General features: G+C 35.1%; 2 protein-coding genes across 2 annotated transcripts in view; both read right to left on the reverse strand.

The window, feature by feature from the left end:
* tab1 (TGF-beta activated kinase 1/MAP3K7 binding protein 1) overlaps nucleotides 1-9,404 on the reverse strand; it is a 32,907-nt gene extending 23,503 nt beyond the window's left edge. Inside the window, exons 1-5 of the mRNA XM_022675529.2 lie at nucleotides 9,328-9,404; nucleotides 7,429-7,559; nucleotides 6,406-6,556; nucleotides 5,109-5,195; nucleotides 3,641-3,779 (exon numbers count right to left, since the gene is read on the reverse strand). Coding sequence (XP_022531250.1) covers nucleotides 3,641-3,779; nucleotides 5,109-5,195; nucleotides 6,406-6,556; nucleotides 7,429-7,559; nucleotides 9,328-9,360 — 541 coding nt within the window. The 5' untranslated portion in view covers nucleotides 9,361-9,404. The remainder of the gene's footprint in view (nucleotides 1-3,640; nucleotides 3,780-5,108; nucleotides 5,196-6,405; nucleotides 6,557-7,428; nucleotides 7,560-9,327) is intronic.
* Nucleotides 9,405-11,894: 2,490 nt separating this feature from the next.
* Nucleotides 11,895-23,122, reverse strand: part of LOC103039414 (synaptogyrin-1) — a 34,381-nt gene continuing 23,153 nt past the window's right edge. Inside the window, exons 3-4 of the mRNA XM_007231213.4 lie at nucleotides 18,432-18,577; nucleotides 11,895-15,839 (exon numbers count right to left, since the gene is read on the reverse strand). Coding sequence (XP_007231275.2) covers nucleotides 15,615-15,839; nucleotides 18,432-18,577 — 371 coding nt within the window. The 3' untranslated portion in view covers nucleotides 11,895-15,614. The remainder of the gene's footprint in view (nucleotides 15,840-18,431; nucleotides 18,578-23,122) is intronic.

Below are 23,122 nucleotides of genomic sequence, written 5' to 3' on the forward strand. Positions count from 1 at the left end.
AACACACAGTCCCAGTCGTAGCTCCTAACTCGGGTGGCTCGCCATCTACTTTTATCACGCGCTGCGGCCGTGATGCTCCAAGCTCCACTCTTCCTCCGTGATTCTCGAGAGTAATTCAAATTAAACGCTGAACAAAACCACAGTCTATCAGCATGGACAGAAGACTAAACAACACTTAAAAAAACAAATAAATTGTGAAATCCACTTAAACCTTCTCTTTTTCTTTCCTTCTTAATGGAGCTACTCTCCAACGCAACTTCACCCGTGTGTGTTGCGTTGATTCTGCCCCGAGTCCTCTATGGAGGACGACTATCGGTGCTGTGATTGGCTGTTAGCTATGACCTTTCAACTTCAACCAATGATAAAATAATGTACCAAAACATGAAATAATGTTTTTTTTTTTTTTTTTAATACTATTTATTTATTTTATACGTTTTTTAATATCACTAACTAAATTATTAAAATTATGAATTTCTGCTTAATATTCATTCTTATTTATTAACTATTTAATAGTCAATGTCTACTTTCACCTGGGTTACACCTGCCTGAGCGTTCCAGATGTCACTGGGATACGCATCAGAGATCTTTGTTTACTAATCTTACCAATGATATTTTGTCTAGCTGCATGAATTAACCTTTGTTGTGGCTGTGAATCAGTTCTAATCAGCAGCTTAGTGTTTTTTCATATGACAAAGAATAAACACAATAAATAAACAACAACTAATTAAACCTTTAAAGACTGAATAAACATATAACATATGATCAAATGTTGTGGGTTTCTCGCTGCCTTTTTTGCTCCTCGTTGTGATCTTATCTTAGACATTCAGCTCTTTCAGTTTTAAACCCGTTTTATCATAGCCGTCCTATTTAAGATTTTTGATTCAGTTAAGACCTTTGTCAAATGCACTCCACTTAATGTTGAGTATGTTGACTTGTGCCCTGATCTATTCAATTTTCTTCTTTCTTAAAAGTCTCTTTCTGCTAAAATCCACTTTTTCTTTTTCCTGGTGAAATACTATAGGTCTCTCTGAGTTGTATATGGATGCTGCACATGAATCTCTTCCTCAACCTCCACTGTCTGCAGTAGGTAGTAAAAGAAAATATTCTGAAAAACGAGTCACTCAAGAAAAGCGTTGTGTCTACATCAACTCATCAATTAGCATTAATGGCTTTGCCCACCTTGGCTTGCGACCACCCACAGGCAGCGCTGAAGCCAGGCAGTGACACATCTCGTCAAACAGGAGTTAACAGCACTAGAAACAGAATGGCAGTTCTTTCCTGTGTTATTTGTGCAAATAACATATCAGTGTTATATGCTTTAACCAGTAATTCAAAGCCAAGGAACAAATGGTTAGAACTTGTCTATGGAACACCTCCAGTGAAGTCCAATAGAAATAGGTAGGTGTATTTTTAAAACAGTTCTGTTGTCTGTCTCTCTGACTTGGAGTGCTGTTAACCAAGCGTTATACTGGATCACCGGCACATTTTTTTTTTTTTTTTTTTTTTTTTTTACAAATAACAGCTCACATGGCATTCACTAAGACCACAAATATACATTTTAAAATAATTGAAAAAACAATGGAATTAGATCTTTAATCTCTTGTAAAAGTGACGCACAGATGAGCCAAAACATTACAACCCCACATGGCTACATTTAAGTTCTAATATGTTGATGGTCATCTTCGTGCCACCAAAACATTGCCTTTAACAAGACTTCTGCTTAAGGAAGCCGTCCTTTGGGATCTGGCACAAAGACATGCCAAAAAAATCATTTTGGATCCATTGTATCTCACCAGTGATGCAAAAGAAACCAGAGCTAATACAGCCCGATGACTTTCTTTCTCAAATGCTTGTTTGCATTGCAAAACAAAACAAAAAAAGTGTAAAGAAACCAAGGACACAATATAAAGCAGTGTCCCTGGCGGAACAGTGTGCCCTTATTCCAGCAAACTCCAACATATTCTCAATCATAGACTGTATATAAAGATGGACGCCTTGTCGCCGTTCCCATTCATTCAATGAAAATGAAGCCAAAATCTTCCGCCATTTTAGCGATTCAGAGACCAGAGTCTGCGCAGTAGAGACCAGAGGAGGGAGAAAGGCTGTGGAGAGACCGCCTACTCATTTAAATAACCCCGCCCCTGAGGGCTGCCTCGTGGTCACAGACTGCAGAGCGGGGCGGAGCGGAGCTGACGGTCTGTTATTGGTCCCGCCCATAAGCAGCCCTTTTACCATAACCACACCTTTTTTGAATAGAGCCGAATAAAGTTTTAAAAACCGAATTATGTGGGGATATAAAAATTTTACAATATAAGCAGAGGTTACACTAGCTGTTGCATTTAAATAATGGAGGTAGAATTACAGTATATTAGAAAAAAACGTGATTAAAAGTTGTCTGTTTTGCCATTGAAACCTATGGGGATGGGTGGAGTTACACAGCTTTCTGCAGCCGAACAGCAGGGGGCGCCCGACCTGTGGTGGCTTCACTTTTAAGAGACGATGCTCTGTCCAGCTATATACAGTCTATGTTCTCAATGATAAGCTCACCACCCATGCTATCCTTCAAAAAGATGTGCTCTGTTACGCATTTACTTAAGCATGCATCCTTTCCTTATTTTTCACTGGGGTTTTAACTGCAGCGTTTTTAGTTCTGTCCCAGCAATTACCACAGCAATGTTACTTACGGCAGTTTGCCATTTTGACTCTGACCTAACCTTTTCAAAGATAAAAACAAAACAAAAACAGAAAATTAGCAGGGAGGGTATAACCCAGCCCAGCTGAAATGCTAAAGCGGTTTGTGGCTGGTTTGTGATGATAGCCGTCCAAACTAAACACAGGTAACTGAATTAGGATCTACAATCATAAAAAAACATATTAAACATAACCCAATAATCAAACTTTCTCAAACCTATAAATCAGGGACCCTAAACTGATTTTTTACAGATTTCCTCAGTTTAGTGAGATGCAAGCGTATTTGCACCCCATGGTTTCCTTTTCAGAATTTACAGAATGCAACATCTCCAAACAAACAGATAAAGGTGACAAGTTCACACAGTTACTGACTGAAGATGAAACAGGCTAGCTTGCTGGCTAGTGTCCTGGTGCGCTTTCACATGAATCCTCTGCAGGTGCTTAACTAAGCCAAGGTGGCCGAGGCCATGAATACAAATTCATGGGTAGAAGTAGCTTTTCCTGATTTTTTCTGAATATTTTCATTGCAGACAATGTAGGTTGAGGAAGAGTTTCATGTGCAGCATTCATATTCAACTCAGAGAGCCCTATTGTATTTCACAATGGACAAGAAAAATTTCCAGACGGTTGCTGCTTTTTGCACGTTCTGTAACAGCAGGATCTGCTACCGGTCTAAAATGTGAAACTGGACAGCGGTCGGCAGAGTATCTCATATTAACATTACAGTGGGTTTATGGACTGGACTCTAGATCGACATGTGGATCCGCCGTGTCCTTCAGATGTCTGATACTTTAATTACATTAATATTGGACACGATACTGATATTGGATTGCACTGGTCCCATCTCTAGTAGTAATGACTGTGTGCATCATTCTCAATCATTACAAATATAAAAACAATGCAGAACTGAAAATGAGAAGTATGTGCTGGCAAGTGAGTCTGTACCTACCCACATTAGCGATGTAAAGCTTGTTATTAAGAATTAAAGCAACGACTGCTGTGGCTCCACCAGAAACCTCTTGCTCGAGGGCTTTCAGCTTCTCTGCAATCTTCTGAAACTGAGAAGGCAACTGGTGAAACGGCACCCCCTGCAGGAGAAAAGGAGAAATGGCATGATTTGAATCGTGCATATGTGCATATTTCATGTTTTTATTTGTAGTCAATTCTCTCATATGTATCAGATGAAATAATTGGATGCTAATAATGGCTGACTGTCTTCAGGAAATACAAAATTATGTATTATCAATCAAGAAATGAATCATTACATTTAACCCTGGATATATTGTTCAATTACTATACAACTCTGAAAAAAATAAGAGACCACTTCAGTTTCTAAATCAGTTTCTCTGATTTTACTAGATATAGGTGTATATTTGTGCAAAATTAAAAAACATTGTTTTTTTATTATATTAACTACGGACAACATTTCTCCCAAATCCTAAATAAAAATATTGTCATTTAGTGCATTTATTTGAAGAAAATGAAAAATGCCTGAAATAACAAAAAAGATGCAGAACTTTCAGACCTCAAATAATGCAAAGAAAACAAGTTCATATTTATGAAGTTTATTTATGAGTTCAGAAATTTTGGTAGAATAGCCTAGTTATCATCAAGCAGTTCAGTTTGGTTTGATGGTTGTGTTCATCCATCTTCCTCTTGATTAATTTCTAGAGGCTTTAATTTGGTAAAATAAAAATAAAAAACATACTTTTAAAGTGGTCTTTTATTGTTTTTTTTAGAGCTGTATATTAGTTCATATATTTATAGTAGTTAATGAATAAATTAAGAAAGATAGGAATTTTACTGTGGACCCACAGACACTCCAAAAATGGTGCTTTAATTGGTTCCCTCCACAATGCCATTAAATATCAACTTTTAATTCCATAAAGAAGCAGGTTTTACTAGACATGTGCGAGTATTAAGAAACTTTTCTTTTGAACTTTGTAAGAAAATCTTTATGGAAGCAAGGCTGGTTCATCTATAGCACTGCTTTAAGAACCATTTGAAGCATCTTTATGATTGTACTTCACATAAAGTTAATAAACAATACATGATTTAAAGAGAGAATGGACCTAGGTCAGTGTCATATCATATCCTGTATCCTTCAGTAGATTCTTTAATAGAAACTGTACCATTATCTTTCTGTATTTCATTGTTTCCCATTATCCTTTATCATCTGAATTCTTTGTGAATATAAATAGGTCCATGCATGTATTTTGCATTTCAATTCTGAACTTGCTATGAACTTGCCTTCTGTACACTTCTGAGTCTGTCTACAAACTGCCCTCATGGGCAGAGCGAATGGAAGGAAATCTCTATTCATGTATTCAGCTTGTCTGTGAAGGTACATGTGTGGGAGCAGAAGTCCTTGAAAATGTGTTTCTATGAGCCATTTCTTTTGCTGTGCGCGTACTTGCCTCAGGAAGCTGCGCTTGCAGGTTGGCCTTTTCTGCCAGTGCGTCATCTATGGTGTCAAAGTAACTTTTCTCCACCACGTCAAAAGCCTTGGATAGACAAACGGAGAAAGAGAGAAACATTGACAAAGAGCCGTGCAAGTCACTGTACATTTAAATGAATGGATTAACTATATTATCACTAATGATGTGCGTATATAGCTAGATTACACTCAAAATATTAATATTCCTGAATGAAGACTTTCTTGCTATTTCTGAGGATTGGGTGCTCATGAAATAGCTGTGTTTAAAATGGTTTACTCATTTAGTCCTTCATCATTGCTATAGAACATTTGATGGGCCCAATCCCATTTCTTTTTTGCACCCCTACCCCTTAATTTCAAGTGTAACCCTTCCTTTTGGAACACCACGGTGAAAATCCTTCACTTTTCACCAAAGAAAATAAATATATTTAAAGCCCACTAACCGGATAATACTACTCAGTCAGTGAGTAACAAAGCTTATCTGTTTAATTTGTTGAGTATAGCGTTTTAGTTTATTTGCAGTCAGCCTAAATTCCCTATGTTTTCTGAGAGGTGCTACTACCAGACCAGAAGCGCCCCTTGCTATCTTTAAAAAACACCTGAAGACAGAGCTCTTCAAAGAGCACTTACTCTCCTAACACTATAACAAACAAACTACTTCTAACTTCATTTCCTTCTTCCCCTCCTTTCCTCCTCTATCCCACATTTCCCTTGGGACCCCTTTGGTCCCTGTCTTGATTTTTTTCTACCTTGAACTTCTATGTCTTCTATTACTGAATGTACATATTTATTGTAAGTCGCTTTGAAAAAAATGTAATGTAACATAATGTACTGTAATAAGGCGGAGCTGTACCAGGTTTGCCTGGCGTGGCATTTGGCTCCACCCAAGATGATTTTATTAGCAATTAAAATCACCCCTAAAAATTGGGGTCCATCTTATTGATCCATCTCCGACTGCAATATATGTTAATACTGTAAGCTAGACTATATATTGTGATTTCTCAGAAGGAATCTGTCATAGTATAAAAACACAATATCATATGCATAAAATCTTTACTTTTTATCCATTTAGAACAATAGAATAAAAAAGTATAACCTAAATGATCACTTTTAATTAAACTTTTAATAAAAATTACAAAACACAATCGGACAATACTTTAATATATAAATATTTTCAGCATCTCATACTAACAATTGACTAAATCTGGGGTAATATAAAAGAACTGGTTTCTGTCATGTTATTCCATAAGTGCAGAACCCGTGGACTGTGCAGTTACCTGAATCAGAATGCGTCGGACATCAGAGTCAGAATGGTTAGAGTTGAGCTGACCCAGTAAAAGCTCTGCGGTCAGACACTGGGACACAAAGTTGGCCACTCGGCTGCCATCATAACCGTTAAACACTCCATACAGGAAACAGCAATCGGTACTGAAAGAGACAAGGAATCAACAATTCTGATTTTGATTATCTACTAATCACTTGGCGCCTCTGCACAGTTTGGTTTAGCATTTTTTCTTACCGCCAGTAGGATTTATTAAATACAGTGGCTTGCAAAAGTATTCATACCCCTTGAACCTTTCCACATTTTGTCACCTTACAACCACAAAACTAAGTGAATTTTACAGAGATTTTATGTGCTAGACAAACACAAAGCAGCACATAATTGTGAAGTGGAATGAAAATAATACATGTTTTTTTTTTATTTGTATCAAATAAAAATCTGAAAAGTGTGATGTGCAAAAGTATACAGCTCCCTTTACTCTGAACCCCTAAATAAAATCCAGTGCAATCAACTGCCTTCAAACGTAATTCATCTATTAGAATGGCCTAGTCTTAAATCACATTGAGCTTCTGTGGCAAAGACATGAAAATTGCTGTTCACAGACGCTCTCCATCCGTCTTGGCTGAGCTTGAGCTGATTTATAAAAAATAATGGGCAAATCTCAGTCTTGAGATTAGCAAAGCTGGTAGAGACAAACCCCAAAGCACTTACAGTTGTAATTGCAGGGAATGATGACTTTACAGAGTATTGATATAGGGGGGCTAAATACTTTTGATCAGATTTTTATTTTATTAATATTTTAAAAAACCATGTAGCACTTCCGTTCCACTTCACACTTATGCAATACTTTGTGTTTGTCTATCACCTAAAATCAAAATAATATACACTTACATTTGTGGTTGTAAGGTGACAAAATGTAGGAAAAGTTCAAGGGGTATGAAAACTTTTGCAAGCCACTGTAACTGGAAGATGTGAAGATGTAACTGCTGCCTTGGACAATAATGATGTTGGCGCTCACCTAAATCGGAAATGGCCATCTTCATTGGGGTGGCTTTGGGTGCTTTTGCCGTCCGGGCCGTACATGCAGTTCGGGGCTGTACCCACCCCACACAGCTGACACAACGGCAGGTCATCTGTCCAGCTCTGGTGCTAAAACCCACAGTATGATACACTCAATTTAATTCATAATACTGGATTCATGACTTCATAAATGTCACAAATTTATTTATTTATTTTTTAAATTGTTGTTTGTTTCTATACATTTTCTATACACCAACGTTTTATACACCATCAAAAGAGATTTATTATACAGTATGATCTTTTATATAATTACATGTATTACAAAAATAAGCAATTTTAGCCATCCAAAATTATTTTGTAAAAACTAATATTCAAAACTTTTTCTAGCAGGAATGGCATTTGTTTGTACCAGTAGTAATATCAAATCAACAGATTTTATAAAGCCAGTCCAAACAGTCATATTAACAGGACAACATATCCATAGTGTAAATCTGATTAGCCATATGTTATCATTGATTTACCCTGAGTCCTATTTTCACTAAATTTTACTACAAATCAACATAAAACAAAATACTAACTAAATTATTTTTTAAAACAAAAATTGTTATACATTTGTCTGTACTGGTAAAGTACAGAAAAGGCTTAAATATGAAGCTTAAATTTGCACTGATAAAATGTAATTATCAAAAATAAGTTTGACTTGTCAGAATTACAGTGTAAAAACACAATATGCCCAAATTTTGCTGTTTTGCAACTTTATGCTGTTTTAAGTTGCACTCATTACAGATGAGCAAATGCGCACACAGACAGCATGTGTCAACTCGACTTCAGAAATGTGTCAGAAAAGTCTCATCACTACAATCTAATAGAAAGCACTATTTGATTTACTGTACTGTAGGGACAATTAACTAAAACAATTAAATTAAAAAAAATATTAAATAAATAAATAATGAGCAGGTACCTCATTATTTATCCATCTTCCTCTTGATTATATTCCAGAGGTGTTCAAATAATGAGCAGGTGCCTCAGTATATAATATATATTACTTTTAAAAATGCATTGACACGAGAAAATAAGATGCACGTTTTTCAGATTTAAGTTACTTAAAAACTGATTTAACTACTAAAATTGAATTGGTTAGTATATTCTGGCGTCATTTTCAGCTAAAATGACTTGCCATAGTATATCTAATATTAATAGGGAAAATGACAGCAAACATGTAGAATTGTTTTTAATGGAAAAAATAAGTACGCTAGCACAGACAGCTCTAGAGCATGTTCTATAACATAACTGTTTATTGGACATATTAAATTTGCAAAGGTTATGGCACAGCTATATTTTGGAAATTACAGCATTTTATGCAAAAACTGCTCGCCATATTTTGTTTTATAAAAATACTAACTTGGGTGAGCTGGTTTTCTTGTCATTAGTTAGTTTAGACTGGGACGCCAAATTTTCACAGCTGAGCCCATCAGCTGTAAACACAGCCCTTTAAAGACTGCAGACTGTCGCTAATAAGCTAACAGTTACAGTTAAGCTAACTAACTACATAGTTAAATATTACTACATAGATAAATACTGTTGCCACGAAAACACTGTGTTAAATGTAGATACCACCATCCGTTTTCACACTCTGTCTGATTTATACTGAATATTCAATGCTTTATTTTTTACTTCTTAGCTAACTAGTTAGCTAGCTAACGCTAACTGATTAACAACTGCATTCCTCAGCTAGCAGGCTAACTAGCTAAACAAGCTCTCCACAGACTGAGAATAGCATTGTCTCAGCAGTAGCCAGATAAACCAGCTTAGCTGCAGAACCCGTTATATCCCGAAATATTCCTAAAACACTTTTATACGAGGGAACAAAAGGGAAAATAAGTGCTTGTAGTCTTACACTGTGCATAAGAGTCCTCCGCTGCGCCGCCATGTTTGCACTTTGGGGGCGAGTTTCAGTTTCTGGTCGGCTCTGTCCCAAATGGCGCCACACCATTCACTTGTTCCCTACATAGTGGTAGTGCACTAATCTACAGTAGGGAGGAAATGCGTACTGATTCACGTAAAAAAAGGCTGATACAGTTTTTATTCACCGTTATTCTTTGTTTTATAATAAAAACTGAATAAATAGTATAAAAAAGTGTGGCAATAAATAAAATAGCAATATTCGAAGTGAGTTTATGATTTGTTATATGAAATACCTTAAAGATACACCATATATCAGTTAATAAATATGTATTATATGCATTATATTAAATTATATTAATATATATTTATAAATTTAGAGTTTTACAAATCAAATAGATCAATAAAATATGTATTTTGAAAAAAAAAAAAACAAACGCTCAAAAACTGACTTAAGTGGAGCAGTTATTTTGTTATACCCCCATCTTGTGGCCACAAATTTAATTAAAACTAAAAAAAAATTTGGGTGTCTAAACTCCATACTATGGATGTCATGTTTAACTACTCAGTGTTGATTTAATAAGACAATAAATGTGAAAAATGTTAATTCTGTCTGTAGATTAAAATTTTCATAATGTAGATTAAAGAAACAGAAAACAATGGGTCTTTTTCATTTCACCAAAATGACAATGCACACACAAACACACACACACAAGAAAAAACAACTAAATTAAGATTTTTTGTTATTTATTGATTTCTTATTGTCTGTTTAGATTAAAATCCATCACATCAAAAACAGTAGCACTCAGTAAACTGTTTTTTATTGTCTCTAGCTATATCTAGATGAACACAGATATCACACAGTTCAACACAGCTATATAGTTTGGTCTCCCAACTTCATTATTATTATTTTTTTTGTATTTTGATTGCAGTCATTATTATTCCAAAATAAAACTGTATTCCCAGAAATAATAAAAAAAGTTCGCACATACACATACACCAAAACGATGCATACTTTTCACAGAATGATCTTTAAATATACCATAAAATAAAAGAGAATGTTTATATTCAATTACACATTTACAGATCTATATATATATACATATTGAGCTCTGCTAAAGTTGGAGTTTTGTCTGTAGGATGTGATCTGAAATTACCATCGATAGAACTATCTGATACAGTGAAACAGCAGAACACTCCCGATAGCTAACCCCAACCTCCTGTTTCCTTCCAGCACAGATTATACAAGACTAATAAAGAGCATTTAACAGGAAATTCCCATCAACTGTGTAAATTAGCCCCCATTTAATTGGTTTATCTTGTGTCTGGAAAGTCCAACAGGTCTTCCCAATGCGAGTAGCACTGAAAATAAAGATTTGAACATTCGTCACTTTTTAAATAAATACTTATTTTTACAGCTTCATCGTGACTATTCACATATTACTGGCATTATGTACTGTTTTAATAAATACATCCTAAAAAAATAAATAAAACTAAATATAACTGAAATTGGGCCCAACCCAAAAAAAATCATCACTGATTCAAATTTAAAGGAGTTGATATCATTTATATGGCTGAAATTATGTTTTATTTTTTAATGAAGCAAGTGACATGAACTAGTGACCACTAGCTCATTACATTAGCCTAACTATTCCTTTAAATATAAAATTTGAAGCAATTACAGATGCATGGAATATAACATATAGATGTATATCTAGAGCTCTGGAAAAAAAAATAAGAGACCACTTAAAAAATATGAGTTTCTTCAATTTTACCAAATTGAAAATCTCTGGAATTTATTCAAGAGGAAGATGGATGATCACAAGCCATAAAACCAAGCAGAACTGCTTGAATTTCTTCACCAGGAGTGGCATAAAGTTAACCAAAAGCAGTGTGTAAGACTGGTGGAGGAGAATATGCAAAGATGCATAAAAATGTGATTAAAAAACTGGCTTATTCCACCAAATATTGATTTCTGAACTGGTGTGCGTAGTTTATAGAATAAAACATCAATGTTCATTTTACTCAAACATATACCTATAAATAGTAAAATCAGAGAAACTGATTCAGAAACTGAAGTGGTCTCTTAAAATTTTCCAGAGCTGTATATAGTACAACATTATGACCACCTCCTTGTCTCTACACCAATTTTATATTTGTAGTCCTGTATCTGTTTCTCTGCATACTTACTGCATATTATTATCCCTTTACACTATTATATGGATGGCAGGTCATTCCCAGCAGTGCAGTGACAGGTGGATCAGACACAGCAGTGCTGCTGGAGTTTTTAAACATTGAGCACTGTTTTCTTTCCACTGTTTAAAGACTATAGGATGGTCAACACATATCATAGTTAATATATGTAGAAACAAGGAGGTGGTCATGAAGTACATATACACACTAAACATAATAAACTGTTTTCTTTGGGGAAATGGGCCCAAAATGCTCATATGAGTCAGGCTGACTCTGGTTGGTTATGCAAGGTAATCTGTGAGTGGTATAGAGATGTGTTTAGCAGTACAGCCAATCCTACTCTCCATCTAACTACCCTCCCCTCCCCTCCATCCCTCCATCCTTCCCCAGCACCACACAGAGACAAAGAGACTGACAAGAGACACACAGGCATACGGACAGACAAAGAACATATTCACTAACACACACCCCATTTCTTCTGTGGTCGAAGAGAATGCAGACTGAGGCACTGTGATCAGACATGTCCTTAACCGGCAGTGTTAAGATATGACCAAAGGCTACAGGCAGCTGCCAACAGCAACGTGAGTTGTGGTTTTTATATTCAGATGCCAAACTTGCACATTAAACAAACATTATACTGGGACACAGGCGAGTTCTTTTCACTTTTCATCTCAGTCTGCTCTTGCTGAACCTGATGGGTGCAGTTAAGTACAGCAAACTTTGTGCAGATCTTGATATACAGCTCTGGAAAATAAATAAGAGACCAATTAATGATGATGTTTTTCCTTGATTTTACCAAATTAAAAACCTCTGGAATATAATCAAGAGGAAGATGGATGATCACAAGCCATCAAACCAAGCTGAACTGCTTGAATTTTTGCACCAGGAGTGGCATAAAGTTATCCAAAAGCAGTGTGTAAGACTGGTGGAGGAGAACATGCCAATATGCATAAAAACTGTGATTAAAAACCAGGGTTATTCCACCAAATATTGATTTCGGAACTCTTAAAACTTTATCAATATGAACTTGTTTTCTTTGCATTATTTGAGGTCTATCTAGCTCTGCATCTTTTTTTGGTGTTGTTATTTTAGTCATTTCTCATTTTCAGCAAATAAAAGCTCTAAATGACAATATTTTTATTTGGAATTTGGGAGAAATGTCTGTACAATGTTTATTTTACTCAAACATATACCTATAAATAGCAAAATCAGAGGAACTGATTCAGAAACTGAAGTGGTCACTTAATTTTTTTCCAGAGCAGTCTATACATATATTGGTTATACATGCAAAATATAAAATATGTCTGCTGGACTCAAACACACCCAATGGCTCTCCGAACGCGGACTCACCATTCAAGTTAAAGGCAAACTGGTATGACTGTGAGCACTGGGCCTGGCTCACAAAGTACCATACCTCATTCCATTCACCCAACACAGTCCCATACTGGCTTCTGAATGAGCAGAAAAAACAATATACATATATCCCATACAGAAGTCTGAATATGGCCACATATGAACATTTATTAAAGAATTAGGCCTGTTTTTTTTTTTTTTAATGTTTAACCGATATCTATACTATCCCAGAAATGATTGCAATTAACAATATTTTTACGGATTTAAGAGCAATTCATGCTACTTACAATGATAATACGCTATATCTGTAATAAACATATTTGTGTATACTAATTATAGTATGTATATGTGAAATACATATTAATTATTGCTGTGCCAATTGCAGCGCCAATCTATTGTCCAATAAATTATTGTGATAAAAGATATTATTGTCATTTTAGAAATTGTTCAATATATTAATATAATAATATTGATATTAGTATATTATATATCTGTAGTAAACCTATGTGTAAAAATATTTATATTAATTATAGTATGTATATGTGAAATACATATACATTGTTTCAGCGCCAAATTCAGCACCAATATATTGTCCAAGAAATAATTGGATAAAGGATATTATTGTTGTTTTAGGAACATTTTATCCTGTTAATATCATGATGATATATATATATCTGTAAAAAAAACATATGTGTAATTATTAATTATAGTAGGTATATGTAAAATACATACACACTGTTTCAGTGCCAAATTCAGTACCAATATATTGTCCCAAAAATAATTGTGATCAAGTATATTATTGTCATTTTAAGACCATTTAAGTTAATGATGATGATAATATGTATCTGTAGTAAACATGTATGTAAATATAAATTTTATTAGCTATATGTAAAACACGTTGTATTGTACAATGGTATTATACAATAGAGATGCTCCAAAATGACTTTTTCATAAAGTCTGTTTCTTCTCCTGTCATATTTTGGTATTTTATAATATAATAAACAAATTCTTATTTTCTAATAATAAGATATATACATATATAATTTAAGATATAGAAGACTTCTGTATGGGACACACCAAATAAATGTAGTCTGCAGGGCTATAAGTGGTTCTATATATGCCTTATACACTGCTGTCCAAAAGTTCAGATTCACTGTTTTTATTTGAGTTTTGATTTAAATGTTAGGAATCATATTCAGTTTGGTTAAAAAACACATTCATACAACCTTTCTTCAATTTACCTGCTTTTTACCACTCTGCTTATAAAATATGACACTGATGAACAATATATGATTCAATAATTAAGCTGCATAACAGCTGCATGTATATGCATTTATGTACTGGTAGATTGGAATGTTTCTGTAACTATAATTTGTAATCTATTGTATAGCTTATTACAGTTGGTAGTAAGAATAGCTGTTTTGTCAATATGTTATTGGTGTCCCTTAGTGGGTAACCACAGCACCTTCCCCACTAAAATGGGAATTAGAATGAGAATTAGCTTTATTTGGCTACTGTGTCAGGAGGTGTGTTTTAATGTGTTGTGTGTTGTTTAATTAAAGATGTCACGGAGGAGCCATTAATCTGATATCTGTTTTACCATTAGTTTTTTAAAACAATGTTTATTGTTTTAACCCTCAAAAAAATAATGATCAATTGGCCATCGCATTGATACACCATTGCCTATGGAGCTAAAGTTAAGAAAAAGAAATAAAATCTAAAAATATTTAATAATATAAATAAATGCATACGAACTAGAAATATTGCTTAAACATCAAAATGTTATGACACAATCGTCCTTATTTGGGCTCTGCATGCTACCACTGAGATGTAATTAAACTGTAGACTTTCAGGTTTAATTTAAGGGGTGGAACAAACATTTCCTATTAAGCGATTAGGAATCACAACCATTTTTCTACAAAAAGCTCAGAAGTAATTGGACAAATGAACCTTACCATAAATAAAAAGGTAATTATTAATACTTTGTTGAGAATCCTTTGTAGGCAATGACTGCCAAGCCTTCTCCATACTTTCTTTTTCCCACCATTCCAGTCAGTAGAGGATTATCTGGACTTTTTATTAATGATTTTCACCTTGTGGTGAACCCTGTTTTTGTTTTCATGAATTTTCCTCTAAGACACTGATACACCTCCATGGTGAGCGTGTTGTGAAGGGTTATCTCTCTGATAAATTTCTTCATTTTTCAGGCTAATGATAGTCATTGAGATTTCATTGAGATCTCTTTTGACTACATGTTGTGGGTTCATATCATCAGCTGGAATCATCTCCAGACTTTTGACCTGCTTAACTAATGATGGAATAATGAGGGAACAGCCTATACAGCCCATAAAACGGCCAAATCTGTCCAATTGCTTTTGAGCCCCTGAAATGAGGATGCTTTGTAGAAACTGATTGTAATTCCTAAAAGCTTCATATGATATTTATGTTCAGCCCCTTGAAATAAACCTGAAAGTCTACACTTCAGTTATATCTAAGCTGTTTTATTTCAAACCCAGATGAGTGGCGTGCAGAGCCCAAATAATGAAGATACACTGTCCAAACATGTATGGGCCTAACTGTTTTATTAAACGATATGACTTTAAGACTGGTGATTCTGAATTTTTGAACAGTAGTGTATGGTGTATATTGCGTTTGCTGTAAAATGTCTGGTAAGCCTGCAAGTCTCCTATAGTGCCAACACAACCCTGTGCCACCTTTCAGCAGTGACTGAACTCTTCAGTAGTCCTGGCGCTGGTACCCGGCAGACCCGTCGAACGCGCCGTCGCCGCTGGGCTGCTGGTACGATCCGGTTCCCCCAGGGCTCTCCAGGTCGTCTCCGCTGGTGAACGCGCTGTAGGGTGCGGCCGCTGCGTCCTGGCTGGGGTCGGTGTAGTCTTGAGAGAACAGGGCCGAATCCGCCCCCAGCTTATACCTCTGAAAGGCCAGGAACGCCTGCCCTGCCTGACCACAGCAGTGAGCAACAGCAACAGAACCAGAGGGGAGGGGGGGGATTTGTGGAGTGAGAAACCATGCAGGTATAATAAAGTAATGCACAGAAACCAAGGATTATACGCACCAATGCCAAGGTTGTTGAGCATAAAAGCATAAAAAGGAATGTATGATGGAATTGGGTTTAATTCATGAGATGTTGAACGTCAAATCAGCAATAACGAGGAATATAAACCCACAATCCAATAAAGAAACACAAGAGAAGGTGGTTTAAATAATAAGAAAGTAATTTAATAGACATTTTACGCAGAATGAATGAAGGGATACAAGAGAAGAGGGAAGAGAGAAAAAGTAAAAAGAGAGAGAGGGGGGTTGGGGAAAAAGAAGTTACAAAAGAATATAATTAGTACAATTAAAAGTAGATAATGCATTGAGTAGGCCTGTCACAATAACTATTTCTGTTTGAATGATAAATAGTCAAAGAAAATAATAGGCATGAAAACAATATTAAAAATAAAAAAAACATTTAAAGTTAATTAACATTACAAACAACACTATTAAAATCATATTTAATCAAATAAACCTGCTTTATAAAACTGTTAGAATTTGTAAATATTTATTAACAGTTTATAAAGTTTACAATTCATGTTTAATACGTTAAGTTGATGTAATTATCATGACAGGCCTATGCATGGGTATTGCAAGCAAGTGTTTAGTTAATCTATCACATATATAACCTGAACTTATTTTTTTAATGCTGTTATAATTTTAGTTGTAAAACTGTATAATCTACAAATTTTAAGATTGAAAAGTCTTTACAAATTTTTTACAATGCTGGATTGATTTTAGCTGCTAGAACCTGTGTCACTGACTATGCTATTGGATCAACAAGGCGAATTAGATGAACAATACCACTGGTGGTTCTGACCCTGTAATGTGATTGGCTAAGAGTGCCAATATCTCTCAATAATGGCACTCTGAAAACATCTCTGCAATTATCAAGGCAGCCCCAAGTTTAATTGTGTTCATCACCATTTATGTGAGTTCAATACTCATCAACATCAGGGTTTCAAACCCACAACCTTGTTATGGATGAGCCAGCACTCTAACCCACTACTAAGGAGTCAGAGCCAGGACACAGTAACCCTGAATAAAGTCCAATCAGAACCATAAAAATTCTACTAATATATACTGTGTGTAGGTGTGATATATGTTTATATCATATGCTACTGTGGATGGGGAGGAAACAGGTTGCTGGATTCCTTTTTAACCTTTCAAAGACAAACGTGTGAGCAGCCTGGAAAACATAAATACCGATATAAAGACACACAGCAATAGAGGTACCTGTATACCTGTAAAGATGTTTAGTTCTTGTGAAACTTACAAAAAATTGTTGTCATTTTTTTTCTTTTTTCTGTTACATATTGAACTTTTTACAGTGGTAGTGAATAGGGGCGTGACGAGATCTCGTGGCGATTGAAAGGTTACAATATTTCTTGCGGGAAACAAATAAAAACAGTAGATGAGTTCGGCGGTACAGTTAAAAAGCTCTGCGGTACAGTGCTTTTACTGTCCCAAAGATTCACAACCCTAGTAAATACTGTAAGTAAATCCTACACGTGACTGTTTCATAGGCAGCTGTACTGATCCCTTAGCTCTGTACTGTATTTAAAAAAAATGTTCTGTCTCTGTTTTCACTTCAAGCATAGTCTTAATATGACTGGTTATGGTTATGCATAGTTAAATTACAAGAGATTTAGGAGATAAAAACACAAACCATAGTCTTAATATGACTGGTTGAGGTTTGCACTTATTGTTTGCACTATATAAGACCTAGAAAAGTTAAATTTTTCATTCTTATTTTTATTTCTTATAGAATCAATGTGTGAGAGAACCAGTCTGTTAAGTTTGCGTTATATGATTTTGTCAAATAAAACTCTAGTTTTCAAGCATTTTTCATTTTTATTTTTAAATCTCGTCTCGTCTCTTTCTCATGAACCCAGTATCGTGTCTCGTCACACCCCTAGTAATGAATAAAGAGTTTATTGCGTGTGAAAGCTATATCACAGAACAAAACACACAACAAACAGAACACACACTTTCACTGGTGGTTTTGTGTATGTTGTTGATAAAAGCAACCTACAGTTCTTATCCATGATAATTCATTATCCACATTATCCGCATGTCATGAGAAAAGAAACTGGTATCATATCCCATGACTTTTGCCATGCTCCATGAAAGCTAAAGAACACTGTACTGACATCTGGGATATGCGTGTGGTTCGTAATATCGCCCTAAATATTTTACCATTTGGTAAAAAAAAAAAAAAAAAAAAAAAATTGTATAAAAAAGACACAATCATATTTTTTAAATCTGAATAAACGTAAAGTTTTCTTTGTATGCATTTAGAATGGTGGGATCTGAAGACAGAGCACGACACTGTTTTTAAACTCAACCCTGATGTTTTCTTACGTCCCTAAATTTCTACAGGGAACTAAATCATTCAGGTTCTGGAAGACCTCTAGCTTCGAGACTGCAGGCACTGGGGGATACTGTGTGCTGTTACTTTGTTTTAGATGAGAAAAAAGAAAGAAAGGTACAGACCCAGGTAAAGATGGAGAAAAAGGCGAAGGTGATGGCCGCCCGAGCTGCGTCTGCACCTTCCTTCAGAGGATTATCGTCGAGTTTCGCCACCTGCCACTGATTGGTCAAGAAACAGAATCCCACGAACCACACGAAGGACCAGAACGCTAGAGATAGAGCGAGAGAGCAGGAGAGAGGGAGAGAGAGAAAGAGGCAGAGGAAACCCATTACATCACATTATATTGCGCCCAGCCTTGAAGGTCACAAAGAATCGCCATGAAATATTGATACTGATTATTTGAAATGCCATTAGAGCCTTCATTTATTTACTCCACTGAAAGTCAAAACATCATTAAAATTCAGATCATGAGCAGCAGCTTCACTTACACTAATAAAAAGAGCTACAGAGAGGAAAAACCTATTAATGAATACATTAGGATTTTTAACCCTCCTGTTATCCTCAAATGTACTAACACTCTTCACCCTTTATACTATATGTCAGTTTGATCCAGCTATTTAAACCTGCAGAAAATTATTATATTTAAACATGTTTAGTTTGGGGCGCCGAGTGGTCCAGCGGTCTAAAGCGCTGCCACTATGAGCAGGAGGTCGCAGGTTCGAACCCCCGCTCATGCAGCTTTGCCATCAAGCTGCCGGCGCTCAGAGGGAGCACAACTGGCCCTGCTCCCTCCAGGTGGGGAGATGGCGCTCTCTCCCCACATCACTTCCAGGGTGATGTCTGCAGCACAGGGCGTCTGTGAGCTGATGTACCGGAGCCGAGCCGCTGTAATGCTACTCGACAATGCTGCATCAGCAGCAGCTCAAAAAGAAGCAGTGGCTGACTTCACATGTATCGGAGGAAGCATGTGTTAGTCTTCACCCTCCTGGTGTGTTGGGGCATTACTAGTAATAGGGGGAGTCCTAATGAGTGAGTTGGGTAATTGGCCGTGTAAATTGGGGAGAAAATGGGGAAAATTTGGGGAAAATATATATATATATATAAAATTATATATATATATATATATATATATATATATATATATATAAAATTATATATATATATATATATATATATATATATATAACAAAACTTTAATTTTTAAAAGTATATATTTTTTCTTTTGAACTCAAATGAGTGCTGGATGTTAATTTACACAGATTGGGTAAGTAAAGCACTTCTGTTTATTTGCAATAAGCTTAGATTTCCAGATTTCTCCAGCACTAAGGCTGGAGCATTAGCATTAGCCGCTAGTGCTGCACTGAGGAACCCTTCAGTAGAAACTTCTCCAGCAGAGTGGTTTTACTGCCCCTTACAACCTGACTGGTACAAGTCATTCATAAATAACACAAGATTATTAAACGCAATAATGATTTTATGTGCTCCTCATAGTGTGAAAAATACAGTAAGTGAAATAACTCCAGGACCATGGTCCAACATAGAAAGAACAGTGCAATATAGATGACATAAAGTGAAAACGTGCAATTATTGCGCCAATACAGAACTAGAACACTACAATAAATACAGCAAATTATTTTACAATCTATTTTACATTACATTATCGACTTATCATACAATAGAGGGACATGTCCCTAGTCCCTAGAGGGACATTTTGCTGAGCATGTTAATGCATATTGTATTTTGTTGCATGTTTGTTCACACACAAATTAACTTAACACATACATAATTATGCTATCAAACAAAAAATATATGGACATAAGTGTAGTTATTGTTGCTGATCTCTATATTAACCATTGTTTTTTATTAGACAAAGAGAGCTCATTAACATGGATTAGACAGTCAGATAGTTTTTTTTTTAGCTTTATTCATTTAGAATGTATGATTTTTTTATTAGACAAAGAGAGCTCATTAACATGGATTAGACAGTCAGATAGTTTTTTTTTTAGCTTTATTCATTTAGAATGTATGATTTTTTTTATTAGACAAAGAGAGCTCATTAACATGGATTAGACAGTCAGCTTTATTCATTTAGAATGTATGTTTTTTTTATTAATGTTTAAATTCCAATATCTGAATGTTCTTAACATTTAAAAAGTTACTACTCTTTATTACTATGCTAATATGAATATATTGAGATTATATCAGTGATATGAAACAATTTTTAAATTACAGTAATGTTCTGCCACAATATATCGTCCAAAGAAAAGCAGTTATCCTGACAGGTCTAGTGGTGAGGATAAAGTACAGAAATATGAAAAAAAGAAAGTAAACAAATGAACAAACAAAATATGTTATCCTGATAATTACTTTTTAATAATTTACTTTTTTGTCTTCATTAAATGTATAAAAATCATTAAATATGAAGCACAAAAATTATGTTCATCTTTTTTTTCAAAGACATTAAAAATCCAATCGAGTCAAGCTGATTGAATTTCTTTCAGCCCTGCTTAAATTGTTTTGTCAGTTTATCCTCCACTGTGTGGGAAAGTGTGTGTGAGGTTAACAATACAGCACAAACTGGCACACTGTGTGTGTGGTGTGCGCATTTGTTTCGGATAACAATACAGCTCGTAAATGGACATTGTTCTCTATAGTTTACTGAGCCTTGCAGTAATATTTCACAGCTGGGCCCGAGTGGCCAGCTTTTACTGCAGCATTGTCTCTCATTGGGCACCAATTCAAGTCCAACCCTCCCATCCTCACAAAAAAGCTTCTACATTAATGAATATAGAACAAGGGAGACCAGCAGAGAGAACGGTCCTACAGAAGCGGTTTGTGTTCGTATTAATCAACAATGCTGTGAAAATTACTTGCGTAAACTTGACTCAGTATGCAATAATCTAGGAATGATGAGTGGAGATATTACTGAGAGTTCTCGTCATGTTCAATCTAGCATCTGTTTAAGGATAAAGTCCCGCCCTTCAATAAAATAGAGCTAATTAGGTTGCTGCTACATTGTGTCTCGATGTGGAGATCTGTGCAAGTGCAGTTGCTGTACCAAGCTGAAAAACAACATTTTTGTGCCTTATGAGGCCAATCTTTGCAAATTATTCATGAGTTTTTTACCAGATTTATCAGCGATTTTAAACATATTGTTAAAATGATAGTTAGGCCTTCCATTTAGAGTATTTTGGAGTTTATTTTTACCAATTTAAAGAGAAAAGGCTTGTATGAATAGATATACAGTACCAGTCATCAGTCATTCAATGTGCTTTTCTTTCTTTCTATGCATTTTTTCATTATTAATTTAATATTGAATACATTAAAGCTGTACAGGAACACGTGTGGAATTATTTTGTAAACAAAAAGTGTTACAAAAAGTTTTTGGAGCTGCTGAGCTATAGTTGCTGCTTTTCCTTCATGTGAAGCTCCAGCCCCTCCCAAATCACCATCTCAGTTGGGTTTAGGTTAGGGGATTGTGAAGGCCAACACCTTTTTTTCCCGTTGACTACGTAATTCCATATCTGTCCCTTAATAGTTTTCATGTCTTTAATATTAATCTACAATGTAATAAGGAAATAAAGAAAACATTAAATAAGAAGGTATGTCCAAATTTTTAACTGGTTTGGTAACTGCCCAGTGCTGAACTCCATCACCAATTTATACTGTAAGGAAACCGTCTAGATCATGATCATTGTCTCTTACCAGTGGTGGGTGGTTTGAAGGCCATTTACTGAATGACATTGGGCCTGTAAATTCTTAAGGGGTGTGGCTAAAACTAAAAACTTAAATGGATAGATATATAGATGTTTTCTGGAATTAAAAGTTTTATTTTTTTTAACTTTGTGAAAACTAATTTATCTTGTACCATCAAACACAGTTTATCCCATTGTGAGGGAACCTAGTATAATGTACATTACTTCACATTTAACCAACATGTGGGCTAATATTTCATTAGAGGAGCACCTAATCACGCACTTCCAGGTGCTCTTGTCAGTATAAGAATGCTATACAGCACTGAATCCCAATTTTTCTACCATCTATTAGGGCTGGCACAGAAGGCGATCCATAACAGAACCCTTGTCTGCTGAAAAGGCAGAAATAATAGGTCACCAATAGATGGTCTTTATTAAGACACTCAAAATGTCTTGATCTAAAGGATCAAAATAAAGACTTTATAATATAATATTAAACATTTTTTTTTTACCATTCATTAAATACAATGTTGCCTAAATGTCTTAAATGAACCCATTCATTTTGGGCCTGCTCAGGAGTGCCCTCAAGTGGCTGTCTATGACAAGACAGCCCTCACTAAAATTCTGTGAGAGAACCAGCAGGCAGAACAAATAAATCTTATACATTATAAGAGCCTATATAATTATACCAAGTAGCTACATTAACTTTACTATTACTATTACTATTAGGGGTGTGACATATCGTATCGTATGTGAAAATATTGCCAGTCTATTCTGCATTTGTTTTTCTATTTACTAAATGTATTTTTAATTGTTTGTTTGTAGTTTATTTAGATACATGTGCATCTCAAAAAATTCAAATATCATTGAAACGTTACTTTATTTCAGGTTAAAATGTAAAATTCATATATATATATATATATATATATATATATACATACAACTATTTACACCTTTATCCAGAAAGTCTTGAAAGCATGTAATGGTTATATTTATACTAATAAACCTTATTCAAAATATTTCTGTTGTATATTCTTATTATTCAAAAGAAAAACCTATGTTTTTTCGTATTGTCAAGAATATAACTATTGCCAAAATACCCTGAAATATTGGGGGAT

The sequence above is a fragment of the Astyanax mexicanus genome, chromosome 5, assembly GCF_023375975.1.
Source record: "Astyanax mexicanus isolate ESR-SI-001 chromosome 5, AstMex3_surface, whole genome shotgun sequence".
NCBI classification, from domain to species: Eukaryota; Metazoa; Chordata; class Actinopteri; order Characiformes; family Acestrorhamphidae; genus Astyanax; species Astyanax mexicanus.